This window comes from Macrosteles quadrilineatus, unplaced genomic scaffold (genome assembly GCF_028750875.1).
Source record: "Macrosteles quadrilineatus isolate MER2022 unplaced genomic scaffold, UCM_ALF_1.0 Scaffold_4__1_contigs__length_99947679, whole genome shotgun sequence".
Classification (NCBI taxonomy): domain Eukaryota; kingdom Metazoa; phylum Arthropoda; class Insecta; order Hemiptera; family Cicadellidae; genus Macrosteles; species Macrosteles quadrilineatus.
The window spans coordinates 90,304,226-90,319,106 of record NW_026542597.1 but is presented as its reverse complement, the minus strand read 5'-3'; the positions used below and the strand labels follow the sequence as shown (position 1 = coordinate 90,319,106).

The window sequence follows — 14,881 nt, the reverse complement described above, 5'->3', positions numbered from 1 at the left end:
CTTATAATGGATCTGTAAAACTAACAATGGTATTTTGTGGGTGAAATCACCAAAATTACTATACCTTTTGAACCATAATTTTTAAAGCAATGGGGGTTGTACCATTTTGTTAAGAGTTAAAAGGATCACAACATACTATTTTTTAGTCAAAATCAACCAAGCCGATTTTGTAGAAATCTGTTTTTTTTTGTTTTTTTTATTTTATGGGAAAACTACCATTAAAAATTAAAATTTATAAAAAACTTTAAAAAACGCCTGGAGATACCATGGATTAGTAGTCTCGTACCACAATTCATCAAAATCGGACCACAGATGTAGTCTGTAGCTCTGTACACATCCACATAGACCATCAATGACCATAGACATCACTTCGAAAACCACTTTTTGGGTTCAGGGGGACTCAAAACAGACATTTTGATTTTGGGACAGTATTTTCTCCAAATACTATGTATAGGAGGAGACACTAAAAATTAAACAAGTATGAGCATTTACCAAAAGTATGCACTTAAGACAGCCACCTAAACGAGATATATGTGAGCAAAGTGATGTAGGGTGGTGAAAAATCATGTCACCAAAACCATCATGTTTTTCTTGATTACAATAATACTCCAACTTTTAGGTGTTTTGCTAGCTTAGTGATTCTGATTCCCTGCAAAATTAACACGTTCCATCCTACATCCACAAACATTTTAGGGGCTTAAAACAGTTGCTTGACAAAAAACCTCTGATGTCATATGTTCTGTTCATCAAACCATCACTTTGCCCCCTCTTTAATTTAATGCTATACTGACTTTACCCCTGTTTATACTGCTATACCCCTGGGGCCCAAGAAGCCTGTTGCTACACCCCCTTTGAACTCCCCCGTCACTCCCCTGCTGTTTAATTTAACATCACTTTGTTAACCCAATCAATTATTAGCACTTGGGAGTGTTATGTGCAACCATTGAGTATTCCCTTTATGTGCAAATCTCCCTGTGGATTGGGTAATTGATGTAAATATTTACATGAGTTTTGTATACATTTAATTTGTCTAAGGGGTCGTTTGATGACAATTTTTATGATTCAAGTAATTGTATGTTTGCTTTACACATCAATTTGTTTTGTAGGGTATTTTTTTTGTTGAACATTGGTATTTTTCATTCAAAGTGTTTTTTATGTTTTTCATTTACGTGAACCAGACATACCATTTACTTTGATGTTATCAATGCTTTCCGGTTTTTTTATAGGTTTATTGTGATGCAAATTAAATTCCAAGTGTATGTAACAATAGAGATATTTTATCTATTAAAAAGGGGCCTTCTTGTATTTTCCTGTTTTCTTGGACCTGCTCATATTATTGAAACTAATTTTCTACATCGTTGCCAAACAAATCGGAGCATTTATTGTTGTGGACAAGAATTGAATTGACATAAAATTTGTCGGATGCAAGCTCACTTGGCAACACACATTCGGAGCGGCGTGACGTCTTCAAAGCGCTGTGCTGCTTACAAAATCTTCATTTTTTTTATTAGGTAAAAGTTACTCGGAGCAAGGTCTGGACTGTAGGGGTGTTAAGGGGAAATCTCTCATTTAAATAAACGAAGAAGAGCTTGAGTGTGATTTGCGGTGTGTGGCCAACAAATTTTGTACTTCAACTTTAGTTTGACCATTTTGAAACTGAAAGCATTATTCGGACATAGCTTCCACTAATTACGTTATTTCCCTACAGTTCTCTCACTTGATTATAAATTTCTATAGGTTTTAAGTTTATGGATAAACAAATCCATAATATGAACAGCATCACAACTAGCGGGATTGTTAATAGCAATATACTTGAATTTTACAGCAGGGGGCAGTGCAACGGCACTTCCGCTGTACGGCTGGATAATTATTTATTGAGGAGGCAAAAACGTCTGTACTAGAAATTGCGGGATTAAACGAACATGCTGTCTATCAGCGTCAGACATAAACGTTCCTTACTTTCTAAACAACCCTCGTACATGTGTTAAGCACACATAATTAAATAGATGCGTACATAATGAAGCGATCTCATTTCTTCCATTGCTCTATTTTAGAACGAGCATTGTTGACACAGAATGGCTCCAACAAGGATTCAATTTATCAGACAAGAATAATTGTTAACAAACTGTATTTATTAAACTAAAACAATCTTTCATCAATATCACAACCGTCTCAACTCCAAATACAAAAATACTTAGCGACTTACGTGCGAGCACAAGAAACACTAGATTTAACTACGTTAGAACAATTAGATGAAAGTACTAGATCTATATACAAAGAGTAAAAAATTGAAAATAAATTATTAGTAAGCAAATTAGGAATCAGCTGTGGAATGCGTGTGGTGCCTTATTTAAAGTTCATCGTCTAAGTTGAGTTCTTCTTCAGGGTAGTCGCCCACTTCCACAAACTGCGGTTTAACAAAACTTCCGTACTTCGGAGGGCACTCAAAGTACCGAACACCGCTTACTCTGAAAAAATACATCTATGTAACAAAGTAAAATTTGGCAAGGTACATTTTTGGCAATGCTTCAAATAAATAAAATTTAGAAGGGCAATGAAAACCTCATCTTCGCATTCACACCAGATGTTTGTGAGTGAAATTTGATGGATGTAGTTTAAGCATTAACTTTAGGATAGTTATGTAAACATCTCATCTATATCTATTTGGACCAGCTGTAGAAAGGGTTAAGTCATATCCAAATAGAACACAAAGTTAAATAGATTTCATTTCATACTGTGTGATGATGTCAAAATTATATTTTCACTCTTAACTCTCAATACTACAGTAGAGTCCCGCAAACTCGGCACTCGATAACCCGGCAGTCTGGATAACTCGGCCATCACCTGGCTCAGAAAATCAGTGATTTTTTGAATCCGAGTTAAACATGGGCTCAAGTCAAGGAATTTGCAACTCGTACCAAGGATTTGTTGTATTATATCTGATGACTTAATACCTACTTGTAAAATAAATGTAAATAAATAAGGTAGCTAAAAGGAATAAAAATTGTATTGTTCTTATTTTTAACCCTAGTTCCCGATAACCCGGCATTTCACAAACTCGGCACCCTTCCAGTCCACATTACGCCGAGTTTGCGGGACTCTACTGTACTCGATTCTGCTTGCAAAAGTTTTCCCTAAAGTGCTAAGTAAAATACTTAACACTTTTTTGTGTTTTTGTATAGTATCACAGTATCTTTTTTGTAGTCTTTTTCCGGTGGCCACAGTTGGAGAATTTGAAGATCACACATTTTTTTTTTGTAACTGACATTTCTCTTCAACCTGCTCTCTGAAGAAGTCCTACATCAGGACGAAATATCAGTTTTATGTTTTTTGTTCGTTTATTGCGTATCTATTAGCTCCTGCTCTCTAACTTTCTCAGGTAATCCAGCTGAACTCCATCCCTTTTCAAACAAATTCCTTACTAGCCAATGGGCTTTCCTTTAAAATATAAAATAGTTTCTGAATTATTTATCTTCAATGTTTAGAAATACTTATTGTTTCAAAAAGTGTTTATTTTGTATCAGTGTGTATCAATCCAACCTTTGGTCATGCTCCCGAAAATTTTACTTACCAAATAAGGAAAAGTATTTGCAAAATCTAAGAAATCTGATACAGTTCAGAAAATCTGGGACTTTTCTACAGCAATGAAAACAACAACAGCTATCATTTCCATGATAGCTCAAAACTAAAGCTAGGCTACGAGGCCAAGCAGCTAATGTCCATGCATTCAAAACAAATGCACAGAAAGTGTAAATACATTGTGTAAGATATCTATAACAAACATGGTGTAAGATATTTACAAGCACCTAAACATTGACCACATTATGTGACTAAGTAATACACACATTCCCTAATTAAGTGTCACGTCTAAAACTAACAGAGCAGTACCTACTAACTGGAGAGAAAATGGGTTGCTTATTGTAGGTTTTTAAATTTAATTTTTGATTTAACATATACAAATATTGTGTTTTGCAGTATGCTATAAATTTATTGACTACTCAAACGATTTTGAGATTCCTTTATGCTCTTGAGTAAAACTCTACCGCTTTATTTGTGAGATTTTGAATTATGAAAGTAAGAATATCAGAGAGAAAATGAGCCCAAGAAGGAGACCTTGAAGTTTGATGAATGAAGTTAAGAGGTAAGTGAAGAAGAGAAGAGTTGAATGGCAAGTTGAGAAAGAAGAACTATCAAAGAATCTGTAAATGGAGAGGTCAAGTCAACACTTAAACTTAGGAATTTTCAGAATGTATAGTACTTATGTACTCCACAGAATGTACAAGTGTCTAAAGTTCTATTTTATACCTTTTTTTTTGCTGACCAGGTTGATAGGTCATACAGTTGCTATAACTCATCAAGTCATTCCCTAAGTTTGACTTGGTAAAAATGTTTGTGTATTTGTCAGAATTCAATAATTTAGATCAGCGCAATCTGTAGGTGGCTCACATCAACTACTGTACGGTGATTTTAAAAAAATCTGGTTACAAATTTTACATGGGAATGGAATGCCTAGTTGTATCAATTGTCAAAGCTACTATTAATGTTATATTGTAATAACATTTATGTATTTATTATTTTTTTATTAAGATAAGATAAATTGGTAAGATAGCAGCAGTAAATAATGTAGTTTTGTGTATTTTTGAGTCAATACGTTATTTAATTTGTTGTCATTTTAACCATTCATTTTACGGATGAAGCGTCAGATGTAAAAGTCATTAAGCCACAAACATTAGTATTTAATCATTATTATAAGTTAATTTATAAATACTTTACGAGAAGGGAGCTAAATCGCAAGCTCTTTAACATTGACCATAAAAAGAGAAAAATTAAAAAAACTAACCAAATTGTCCACCCTGTTGTAAAAGCTGTAAAGAACAGAATTGCAGTTAATAAAAGTAATAAGTTGTGTCGGTATTTTCATTAATAGTTGAACATGTTATCAATTACTGTAAATTCAATTTCAGTAGCCTTAAAAACATAGTTTGGTGAAATGCATAAAAATGACTGTGTTATCAATACAAATTTCCTACTCAAAATGATTGGTGACAGTTTCTATTCAAATAGATTCGTCCGATTAAGGTGAAGATGTGTGAAGGATACTGTTGGATGAATGTAGCAATAGCTTTGTTTCTGACTATGATCAGCTGATTTTTCAGCCAGAATATTCTATTAATCGCATAATTTTCAAAGTCATTTTGAACCTAACCTATTAACTTTTTTCAGGATTAAACCTGTTCATCTTCTATTTACAGGGTTTCTTTTAAACACAACCCAAATAGCAAGTCCCATGAGACATTGTTTAACATCTACACAAGCTCATATGTTGGTATCTCTGATTTCTTTAGCCTATTCCATTGCCGATAAGCTGATATGCATTGTTGCATAGTTATCAATTAGGTTTAGTGTTATTGGGAATTTATTGTATAAGACTCAACATGGTGTTTTCTCAAGCTCAAAGAGTATGTATTGTAGAAGAATACTTTAAAAGTAAATCTTTAATTTTATAAAATAATAGTGGTTTATTTACCTTTACTTTCGTCCCAGTTCAATAAAAGTTGTAATATCTACAACCATGGTTTCGACGCTAGTTGCGTCATGGTCACGTAGTTAGCAAGTCGAGAAGTATCTTGTCATAGTCGGTCGCTTGGACGTCGTCATATTTACACAAACACGGACACGGACATAAACACACACATACATTCCGATTAAAACAAAAGGTTCTCGTGGACGGAACACAGGCCTGTGGTGAACAGTCAAATTGTACCGTCGCGAGAGCCGGCAGGAGAACACTTTGGTAAGCTCTACAAAATGGTTTGGAAAGAAATTGTGAAATTTTGTGTTTTTAGGGTCAGAAATGGGAAAAACCTATTTTTGCCCCATAAAACCTCCCATAAACCACTGTTTCCATGGTCCGATCATGCTGGTTCGTGAACTCGTTCGAATAAATGTAGGTCTACACGTTTATACCATATTTCATCAAAATCGGATCATTTTTGCTCGAGTTATTGTGCTAAGAGACACATATATATGACTTTGAACGGATGGTGTTTTTGGCCTCTAGGGACCTCAAAACGAAATTTAAGTAAATCGGTCCCGGGTCCAGGTCTTACCATGAATACTACAGTAATAGCATTGACTGTTGTATTAATAGTCAAAGGTAATAGCTTATTCACTATATGGGAAATTCGCTAAAAATAGACCTACAAACACATTCTCTTAATCTTGCAAAAACACCAAGTTAAGTCTTTCACAATAAATATCAATAACACTAAACCTAATAAATAACTACGTAACAAAGCAAACTGCATACTAGCTGATTGGCAAAGTAAATAAAACAGGGATACCAACATATAAGCTTTTTTTGTTGTTAAACAGTGTCTTTTAAGAAACCACAAAAACTGCATGGTTATAAGTCTGGATCGAAGGTCTAATATTTCTGAAACTTACAACTTGTATTTGCTACACCATATCTAGCTTAGTTCCTAAGTCCAATAAGAATATGTACAATCACTTCCTTCACCCTTGTAAAAATAGCAGCTAATGTATCAGGTTAAAAAAAATTACATACCGTAATCAAAACTACAATTTTCTTAGTTTAGGCCTACAGCTGAATAAGACTGACATCCTTTTAAAGGAGGTAACTAACTAGGCCTAGTAATAGACTAACTATACAAACTAATTTCCAACTGTGATCACTTTTTGTATAATACACAAAAAACTAATTTGCGTCTAGCGAGGCAATGTTTACTGTACAAAAAAACCAGTTTATGAAATAAACAGGAAAATATTTATAAAATAGGAGGGTAGTTTTTTAAGTAAGGGTCGTTTGTGCGTATAGCTTTTTAGTTTCAGTGTACGCCACAAGGACGCTCCTCGCCGTTTACTGGCATCATTTGTGAACAGAACCTTTCAATTTGCAGCTATGTACCATTTTCTCTGTGTCTAGGCAATTTTTGTATTATTGAATCTCCCACCAGGAAAATGGCCAGGAAAATGTCCGTTTCGGAAAGAACTGTGTTTTCATGGGTACCCAGACTTTCCACAGAAGGCAACAAAGGAAAACTGTTTTCAAGCCCTAACCTATTTACACTCCCTAACCTATTTCCGCACTTTACCCTCACTAAAATTGCATTAGAACCATAAGCTTTATCCTATTGACGATGAATGTTGGTACTGGATCAGTTATATTACTTGTGGTCAAAAAACGTATTTAAAAAATTTTTAAACCCCACATTGAGGCATACACGTTAGCTACAGAGCTGCAAATGGTGCCATTCTGTTCATAAATGATGCCAGTAAGCGGAGAGGAGCTTCATTTAGGCATACACAAACTACAGAGCTATACGCAAAACCAGCTCTTATTTAAAAACACCAATCGAAACTAGTTTACGCCAAAAGCTATGTTTTCATATCAAATTTGATACTTACGAGCCATCATTCTTTCCTTGAGGTTCGTCCAGCTTAATGCCAACCCACCAGCCTGGTTTGAACTCTGTCTTTCCTGAGAAAATGTCAATACTTTGTTTATTCGTCACACATTCAAATTTGAACTCAAATGCAAAACGAATACAAGTTAAAGTAAAGAAGTTCAAAGTTAGCTTTTATTTTGCGATTGCAACAATTTTGAGAAGTAATAAGCGTACTGGTGGACTTAACGTCGTGGAGTAGTTTTAAGCTTGTCCCTGCATTGCAGCACATGACAGGCAAACTTTTCAGCAGGTTTAATTCAGTTATTCTCGCATTTACAGTGTACAGTATTATTTAGTACAAGTTAATAAAAAAATTAACTCCTTAAAATAGATTTAAACTATGAACAGTTTTATTACATAATACTTTACAAAAAAATATTAAATTTAATGATTATTTGTTGCTAAAATGTTTTTAAAACTTTGGGCAAGTCCAATTAACGTAGCAACCCCTACAGTGTACGCATGGATACTTAGCAAATTAATTTTTTTGTGCACAATAAGCTGTTCCAGCTGTGATGCAATCCCATGGTCACTTGTAAGCCTGACCCTCTGTTAAAAAAAAAAAAAAAAACTAGTAATACCTATAAAGAGTAAAACATTTAAAAGGAAACTTATAGAGTAGGCTTTACAAGGCTTTAAATTATTAAAAACACTTCTTGTTTAGAAGAGTTTCGCATTAGGCTACTGTAAAACCACGAAACCTAAAAATAATGGGGTGAGGCTTTCGGGTAACCTATTTTTGTCAGCTAATCAATGGTTAGCAATAAGGGCTACATCGGTCTACAACAACTATTTTTTAGATAATTTTAATCACTGACATCTTAAAATCTACAAATATTTGTGATAAATCTATAAATTGATTTACTTTATTTTTATCAAGGTATGAGATCAGTGTCGCCGTCAGCTCTATTACATTCCGTTGGCCAAACCCGGCCAACTACCATGGTGCCACGGATAATTTCTGTAACCTAGATTATTTTTAAATCAATTTGAATTTTTTATTGTGGCTTTGATTAGTCCGGGAGGTTTAACGGTAGTGGTGTAGTGGGACTAGTTTTTTTAAGAACCGATGGTAAGCAACCCGTATTTTTCCGCACTAACAGTGAGCGTTCCTGCACTTGAATATTTACGACCACACCACTGTTTAATGGTGTGCTAAAAGGAGTTTTACTACACACATACTTGTTTATACTCTATCTTCATTCCTTACCTACAAACATAACCTCTCCCCGCCTTTCAGGCTGGCCAACCACTCTCACCAAACATCTGTCATTCACTTTGATCTTCTCTGCCAACTTTTCTTCCATTTCCTCTTCCTTTTTCTTCTCCAACTCCTTCTTCTCTACCTCTTCTTTGTTGTATTTTCCAAGCCTGTTTCTTTCGAGGTACGCTTTGACTGTGTCTGAAACAATAATTTTTAGATTAAAACAAAAGAAACTATTATCATTTTAAATTATACACGTAAAAACTAGTGCTTGTTTAAAAAAGTGCTTATTATAATAGACTTCTTATTACTAAATACCTAACTTACAAGTAAGATTGTAAAACTGAAAGTTACCTTGTCGCTTTGCATATTCTTCTTCTGAGATGTCAAACTTTTCAACAGAAGCAGTATCGAGTTCTTTTCTTAAAATGAACGCATCCTCGATCTAAAAACAGTTAACTACAATCAGTGGTTTATTTTCAAATAAAAAGATTTATTGTTAAATAAAAAAAGGTTTAGGATAGTGAATGTTTAGGAAGGGAAGTGGGTGTTTTGTGACCAATGTCTATTTACACGCAATCTAAAGATGGGCTTATTTTTTTTATTTGGAGGTTAAGACTGACTTAAACTGGTACTCAAAATTCAATAGAATTTTTAAAGTGTGTACAGTAGACTCCCGACCATCCACGATGGCTAGTGATTGCGGGTAATCGAAATTGTGGATAACGCGAATCCAACCAAAAATGCCCAGCAAATAATTAATAACTTATTGACTAGAGATTAAGGTAATAATACAACATTTTAAATGTAGGCCTAATAATAGATACCTTTTAACTAGAATTCACACACATCTATTCACAAAACAAAAACTTATTGGAGGGCCTAGTAAAGACAAAAATTAAAACACAAAAAAATGTAACTTGTCAACTTATCGATTATAATTGGTGACTTATTATTACTCGGTAAGGTAAACAACGGCAATTTTATAGTAGGCCCACACGTTGATGGGCCTCCTCACACGAAACAACTTGGCCGTTGCTAACATAGGCTACATTTAATTTGTATTTGCATGATATATTGTATTTATTTAGATTTGTTGTGATCGTTGTTAATACGCAGTGTGGTTAATCTACTTGTGGATAATCAGGAGTATACTGTGTACTTACACAATTAGGGTTCCCAGGGACCCTCCATCAAAAAAGAGGACAAAATTACTCACCAAGGGTGGTCCTAGTCATATATTTGGGGGGGGGGTTACCAGGGGGGCCTGGGGGTACGGGAAAAATTTGGAAATAACGTGCTAAAATTAGTACTTTTTAAGCTATTTTGAGGACCTAGTTTAATGTGTTCAAGCTTCCCAGTTTATTTTTTAAAGGTCAAGAAATGTTAAAAAATAAACTTGTTCTCGTATAATGTCATGTTTTTTTTTTTTTTTTTATTGAGACTTGTGGTTTTAATATCAAAGGAATACCGCAAAATTACAACACATTCAAGCATGTTTGATTTACAAAAACACCCTGGTGCCTATGTGCATGCTAAACAGAAATTGTCCAAAATCAGACCATGATTTTGAACTAGAGAACATATTTTATCTAAGAAGTGTTTAAGAACTAGCACCCAACACGACTGCATTATACCTGCCCAGCAAGCAACAGTTCATGTCGACCACGCTTAAAACAAGTAAACTTTTCTTTCAACTTTTCTGAAAATACACATTTTCTTTTCGGCATTAGGGTAGGCCCTAGGGACGATCAACACGGACAAATTAAAAAGTAAGATAATTATTTTTAAGTAGGCATGTAACATGTAAAGTAAAGTAAGCAAGTAAGCAGACGAAGAGCTAGTCACTGGTCGACGGCCGACGGTCGCTAGTATGCTACTGGCCTGGCAAACTGGCTACTAGTGAGCAGAGTTATTCAATTTCGCCTTCCGTTCTGTTTTGTTCTACAGTATTTCCAATGGATTCTAGCGTACGTTATACACGAAATTTGACCTAAAGAAAGAGGAAATGACACTTTTATACGTAAGATATTATTAAAGTGTAGTATTTTAACTTAGTTTAATGTTATGATGACGATTAATTATAAAAGCTAATTGCTAATATTAATACTTGCAGAAATATTTTTTTATTTTCTCACAAAGTCAAAATCCCGGACATTTGAAAGTATTGCCAAAAATCCCCCCGTACGTTTTTTTTGTACCCAAAAAGAGGACGTGTCCGGGAAAAAGAGGACGTCTGGGATCCCTATACACAATTAAAAGTAAAGCAGCAACATCACTGTCTTTCATGTAAGTATTTATGTAGCATAAGCATTTATGTAGTTTTCATCATTTAATACACACATACTGTTAATTGGTTGTGTTGCAAGCCTAGCGGTTAGCGTCTCGGACTTCGGTGCGGGAGGGACGGGTTCAATCCCCGGCACATCCACCAAACATTTAATCTCTCGTAACTTCTCTTGTGAAATGCCACTGGCGTAGAAAAAAAAAGAAAAAAAAAGAAAAAAAAGAAAAGAATACAAATATACACACAATATACCTAGTGCTGAAGTGCTTCGTTGGGAAAGGCTGCCCAGTTCGGATGAGCACTATAGAGCCTATGGAGACGAAGCCAAGTAAGATTAAATGAAAAAGTAAGGCCAAGAAAATACAACCATCAGACTCAAAGGATGATTGAAAGAAAATAAGGTTATCAGGGAGAAACAAATTGACAAACTAACTACGGTAGTCTTTTATCAGACCACAAAAAAAGCTTATTAAGGTAGTGTTTACAAAAAAATACTCATTTTGATGTTAGGTTGCGCCTGGGCCAACAGTGGAAACTTACATGAAACCTCATTCCATCGTCTATCGGATAAGATCCCAGCAGAGCGTCATCATTGTCGAGTGTGCACACAAGCTCGTTGTCTTTATTGAAAACTTTGATTTTCATCGTGGCTGTTTGAGCTCCAGTAAATACCTCAAGTTTTTCCTGAAAAAATATAATTTTTTATCATCCTGAAATAAATTTAACAAACATTTAGGCTTTTTATTAGGCTTTCATTCATAAACCTGAGAATTCTAACCTGTTACAGGCTCAGATTGACCCTCGTTGACGAACTAGGCCAAACTGAACCCATACACCACTACAAAAAAAGGGAGGAGGGATTATTCTAGTGGTTAAATACTCTTATAAGTTTACTACACCGGTGAGAGAACAAAATAGATTCCTTTTTATGAGTCATTAATTTGTTTGAGGGTTAACGAGAAATTAGCCTATAACAATTTCTGGTCCACGTTGAATTTTTCACCTTTCAGTAGGCTACCTACGTTAACAATTAAAATAGCCGCAGTGAGCGAACTACTTTATAGCCTAGTCGGACTGAGTTACTTGTGCTTAGGTTTTCAAGAAGTTTGTACTAGAGTGTTACAAAAAGTAATCCCGATGAAACTGTTTCATTAACGGTCAGCAAAATTTAGGCTACAATATGGAAACGCATAACTTAACGAGTCATTAGCTAGGCCCTAGGGTAGTCTATTTAATAAATGCAAACAATATTAAATATTAGTCCTATATAGGCTATACTTATCTAAATTATTCTTGATTACTGCTTGAGACCCAAAGTGCGCTACAGACAGCTGCTGTACCTACAAATATGCTAGCCTATGTGGCCATCGCCGTTCGGGCTCTTCCTTGCTCGATACTAGTACATTTCTGCCCCAACATATCAGAGCTAACTTAAAGGTGCACGGTTCCACAGTTGTCCCATAGGCTTGTAGTATCCTCTGTATCCTACTTCTCTGTGGGCTCACGCCCACTGGAAAGTGAGCATGTGGACAGTAGCCTACTGGACTCTCATAAAACACTACAAAAACGAAGAGAGTATGCTTACCTTTGTCTCAGCAACTGTTATACCCTTATTAAATCTCTTTTCCAAAAGACAGGCAACTTCATCATAAGGTGTTGTAATACTGACATTTAGAAAATCACCAGTTTTCACAGTTATAATTTCGGACATTTTTTAAAGGAGTTTGTAAAAACTATCCAAGATAATATTTACTTCGCGACAATTAATTAATTTTGCTTCTATCTAGTTCGCTATTCAGTTCAGAGACGGTGTTGTCAAATACACTACACAGTTAGTTTCCATAAGCAACAGAATAATAAATGGTGTTTGAGTTTGAGGTTATGTTTTCAAGCAGTTAGTTTTGGATTTTGGTTACCATGGTTTTTTTTATAAATTAGGCCTACTTAAAGCTGGGATTTTTATTAACCATTAAACTCTACATATTAATATTTACATAAGCCAATAAATTCATATACAGTATCAGTATTTTGCAAAGTAATTAATATTTACGTCTATTGAAAATATTTTACTAACTGATACGACAAGAATAGATAGTTTTGCATTTTAAATAAGATCGTGCTAAGTTAATAGGTATATTCTGACATTTAAATTATAAAATATCAAAGTGCCCATTGTGCTGGGTGGTGACGATGTAATCGGAATGATGTACTTTGGAGGTATATAATCAATGCTAATATTAACGATGGACGTGGAATCAACATTCGACACGTATGCAAAAACTAGAACAAACTTTTTAATCAATTGTTTTTTTTTTTATATTCATAGATGAACTAATACCTATATTATAAATATCTATGATAGAATGATGGGGTGTTTTAAATTGTTTCAGTTGAAATCCGCGTAGGCCTACAGTTTATTACAGTTTCAATGTGGTTTCAATACAATTCTTGCGAAAAAGTATTAATTTAATATTTTGCATTTATTAGCAGATTGATTATTCATGGTCTATTTTTTTCTGGTTTCTAAATACAGTATCCGTCAAAATGAACAGTACTACAATGGTCATATTTTATTCATTTCCAGTACCTAGTGTTTATTTTAGCGAATATAATAAGTGTTTTATTTAAGGTATCCACTATCCACTATTCACAGAACACAGCAATAATACAACTTACAAAAATAATCTTTAAGGATAAGAATGTTTTTTAATTTGTCTGGGTAGCTGAGGTTTTAGTACGCTTAGGTATATGTTGCTGTTTCGAAACCAAGCAAGATCGTTTCTACACCAATGCTATTTTTCATTGGGCTACATTGCTAAAGTTTGACGTTATATAGTAACAAGACGAAGACCAGGGTTTGGATCGTTCCCTTAAGGAAAAATTAAAAATGCTTAAGGCAGGTACCTATATATATATATAACAATACCCTGACACCTGTATGACAACGGCAAATTTGAAGAGGTCGAGGAAGTTATATAGGACATACACTTACTGTATAAAATATATATTTTGATACAAAAAACAATATGACAAGAATGGCGATGTATAAAAAGGCACTTACTCACTGTAGGTTTTAAAATTCCTTAATATAGTATCTAACAACCAACAGCTCAACATATCCAAACCAAATGAGTTCATACAAAGCTTATAAAGTAAATAGATCATATAGAATGTATAAAATATATATTAAAATAACAACATGACAACAAAATAGAAATATGTATGTATAAGCAGATAAAACGTATTCCCTTAGTAGATTTCTTAACCTTATAGATCAGCTGAAGACAATTTTATTGTTAGTTCCGCCCAGTGCACTTTAGATGGTGTGTATAGTTTTGATTACAATTTTTGTCTTGTTATTCCAGTCATTTAAAACGTCTGACCAAATAAGACGATCTAGTCAAAAACAATAACTCGTCCCCTACTTTTGTAACCAAACAGTAAAGCACAAATCATAAAATTAAAAACCCTAAAAAAAGAAACAAAATTTTTTCAACACAAGCAATCAGTGTCACTAACATGAACTAGACACGAAAAACGAGCTTCAAAATTCAGAATGGGATGAGAACATAGGAAGTGAGGCTTCACAATTACTAACACAAAGTCCTTTGTCTTCTGGCTTCTGGGTACGACCGCGTCGGAAAACTAGGAGAAACACTAGTTGCTGACGTTTCGGCTTCGTTGCAGATAGTCATCTTCAGAGCAGGTAACAGGCACTAACCAGTTTTAAATTTGTTCACTAACTGGTTAGTGCCTGTCACCAGCTCTGAAGATGACTATCTGCAACGAAGTCGAAACGTCAGCAACTAGTGTTTCTCCTAGTTTTCCGACGCGGTCGTACCTAGAAGACCAAGGACTTTGTGATGGGATGAGAAGTTTAATTGTGTTGGTTAGTCTATGAAATAAGGCACTAATTCACTA

At 34.6% G+C, this 14,881-nt stretch overlaps 1 protein-coding gene across 2 annotated transcripts; it reads right to left on the bottom strand.

The window, feature by feature from the left end:
• Nucleotides 1–2,111: 2,111 nt before the first annotated feature.
• Nucleotides 2,112–12,819, bottom strand: LOC128992299 (tubulin-folding cofactor B-like). 2 transcript variants are annotated; one of them, XM_054415796.1, is made up of 7 exons: nucleotides 12,546–12,819; nucleotides 11,501–11,644; nucleotides 9,028–9,118; nucleotides 8,680–8,871; nucleotides 7,429–7,501; nucleotides 4,841–4,865; nucleotides 2,112–2,468 (listed from the first exon to the last, which is right to left on the bottom strand). In XM_054415796.1, the coding sequence occupies exons 1-7, from the start codon at nucleotides 12,669–12,671 to the stop codon at nucleotides 2,445–2,447; spliced, it is 675 nt and encodes a 224-aa protein (XP_054271771.1). In that variant the 5' UTR covers nucleotides 12,672–12,819; the 3' UTR covers nucleotides 2,112–2,444. The 2 variants fall into 2 exon arrangements, with proteins under 2 accessions (XP_054271771.1, XP_054271770.1); XM_054415795.1 differs by lacking the exon at nucleotides 4,841–4,865 and having other exon boundaries at nucleotides 12,546–12,818.
• Between the last annotated feature and the right edge of the window lie 2,062 nt (nucleotides 12,820–14,881).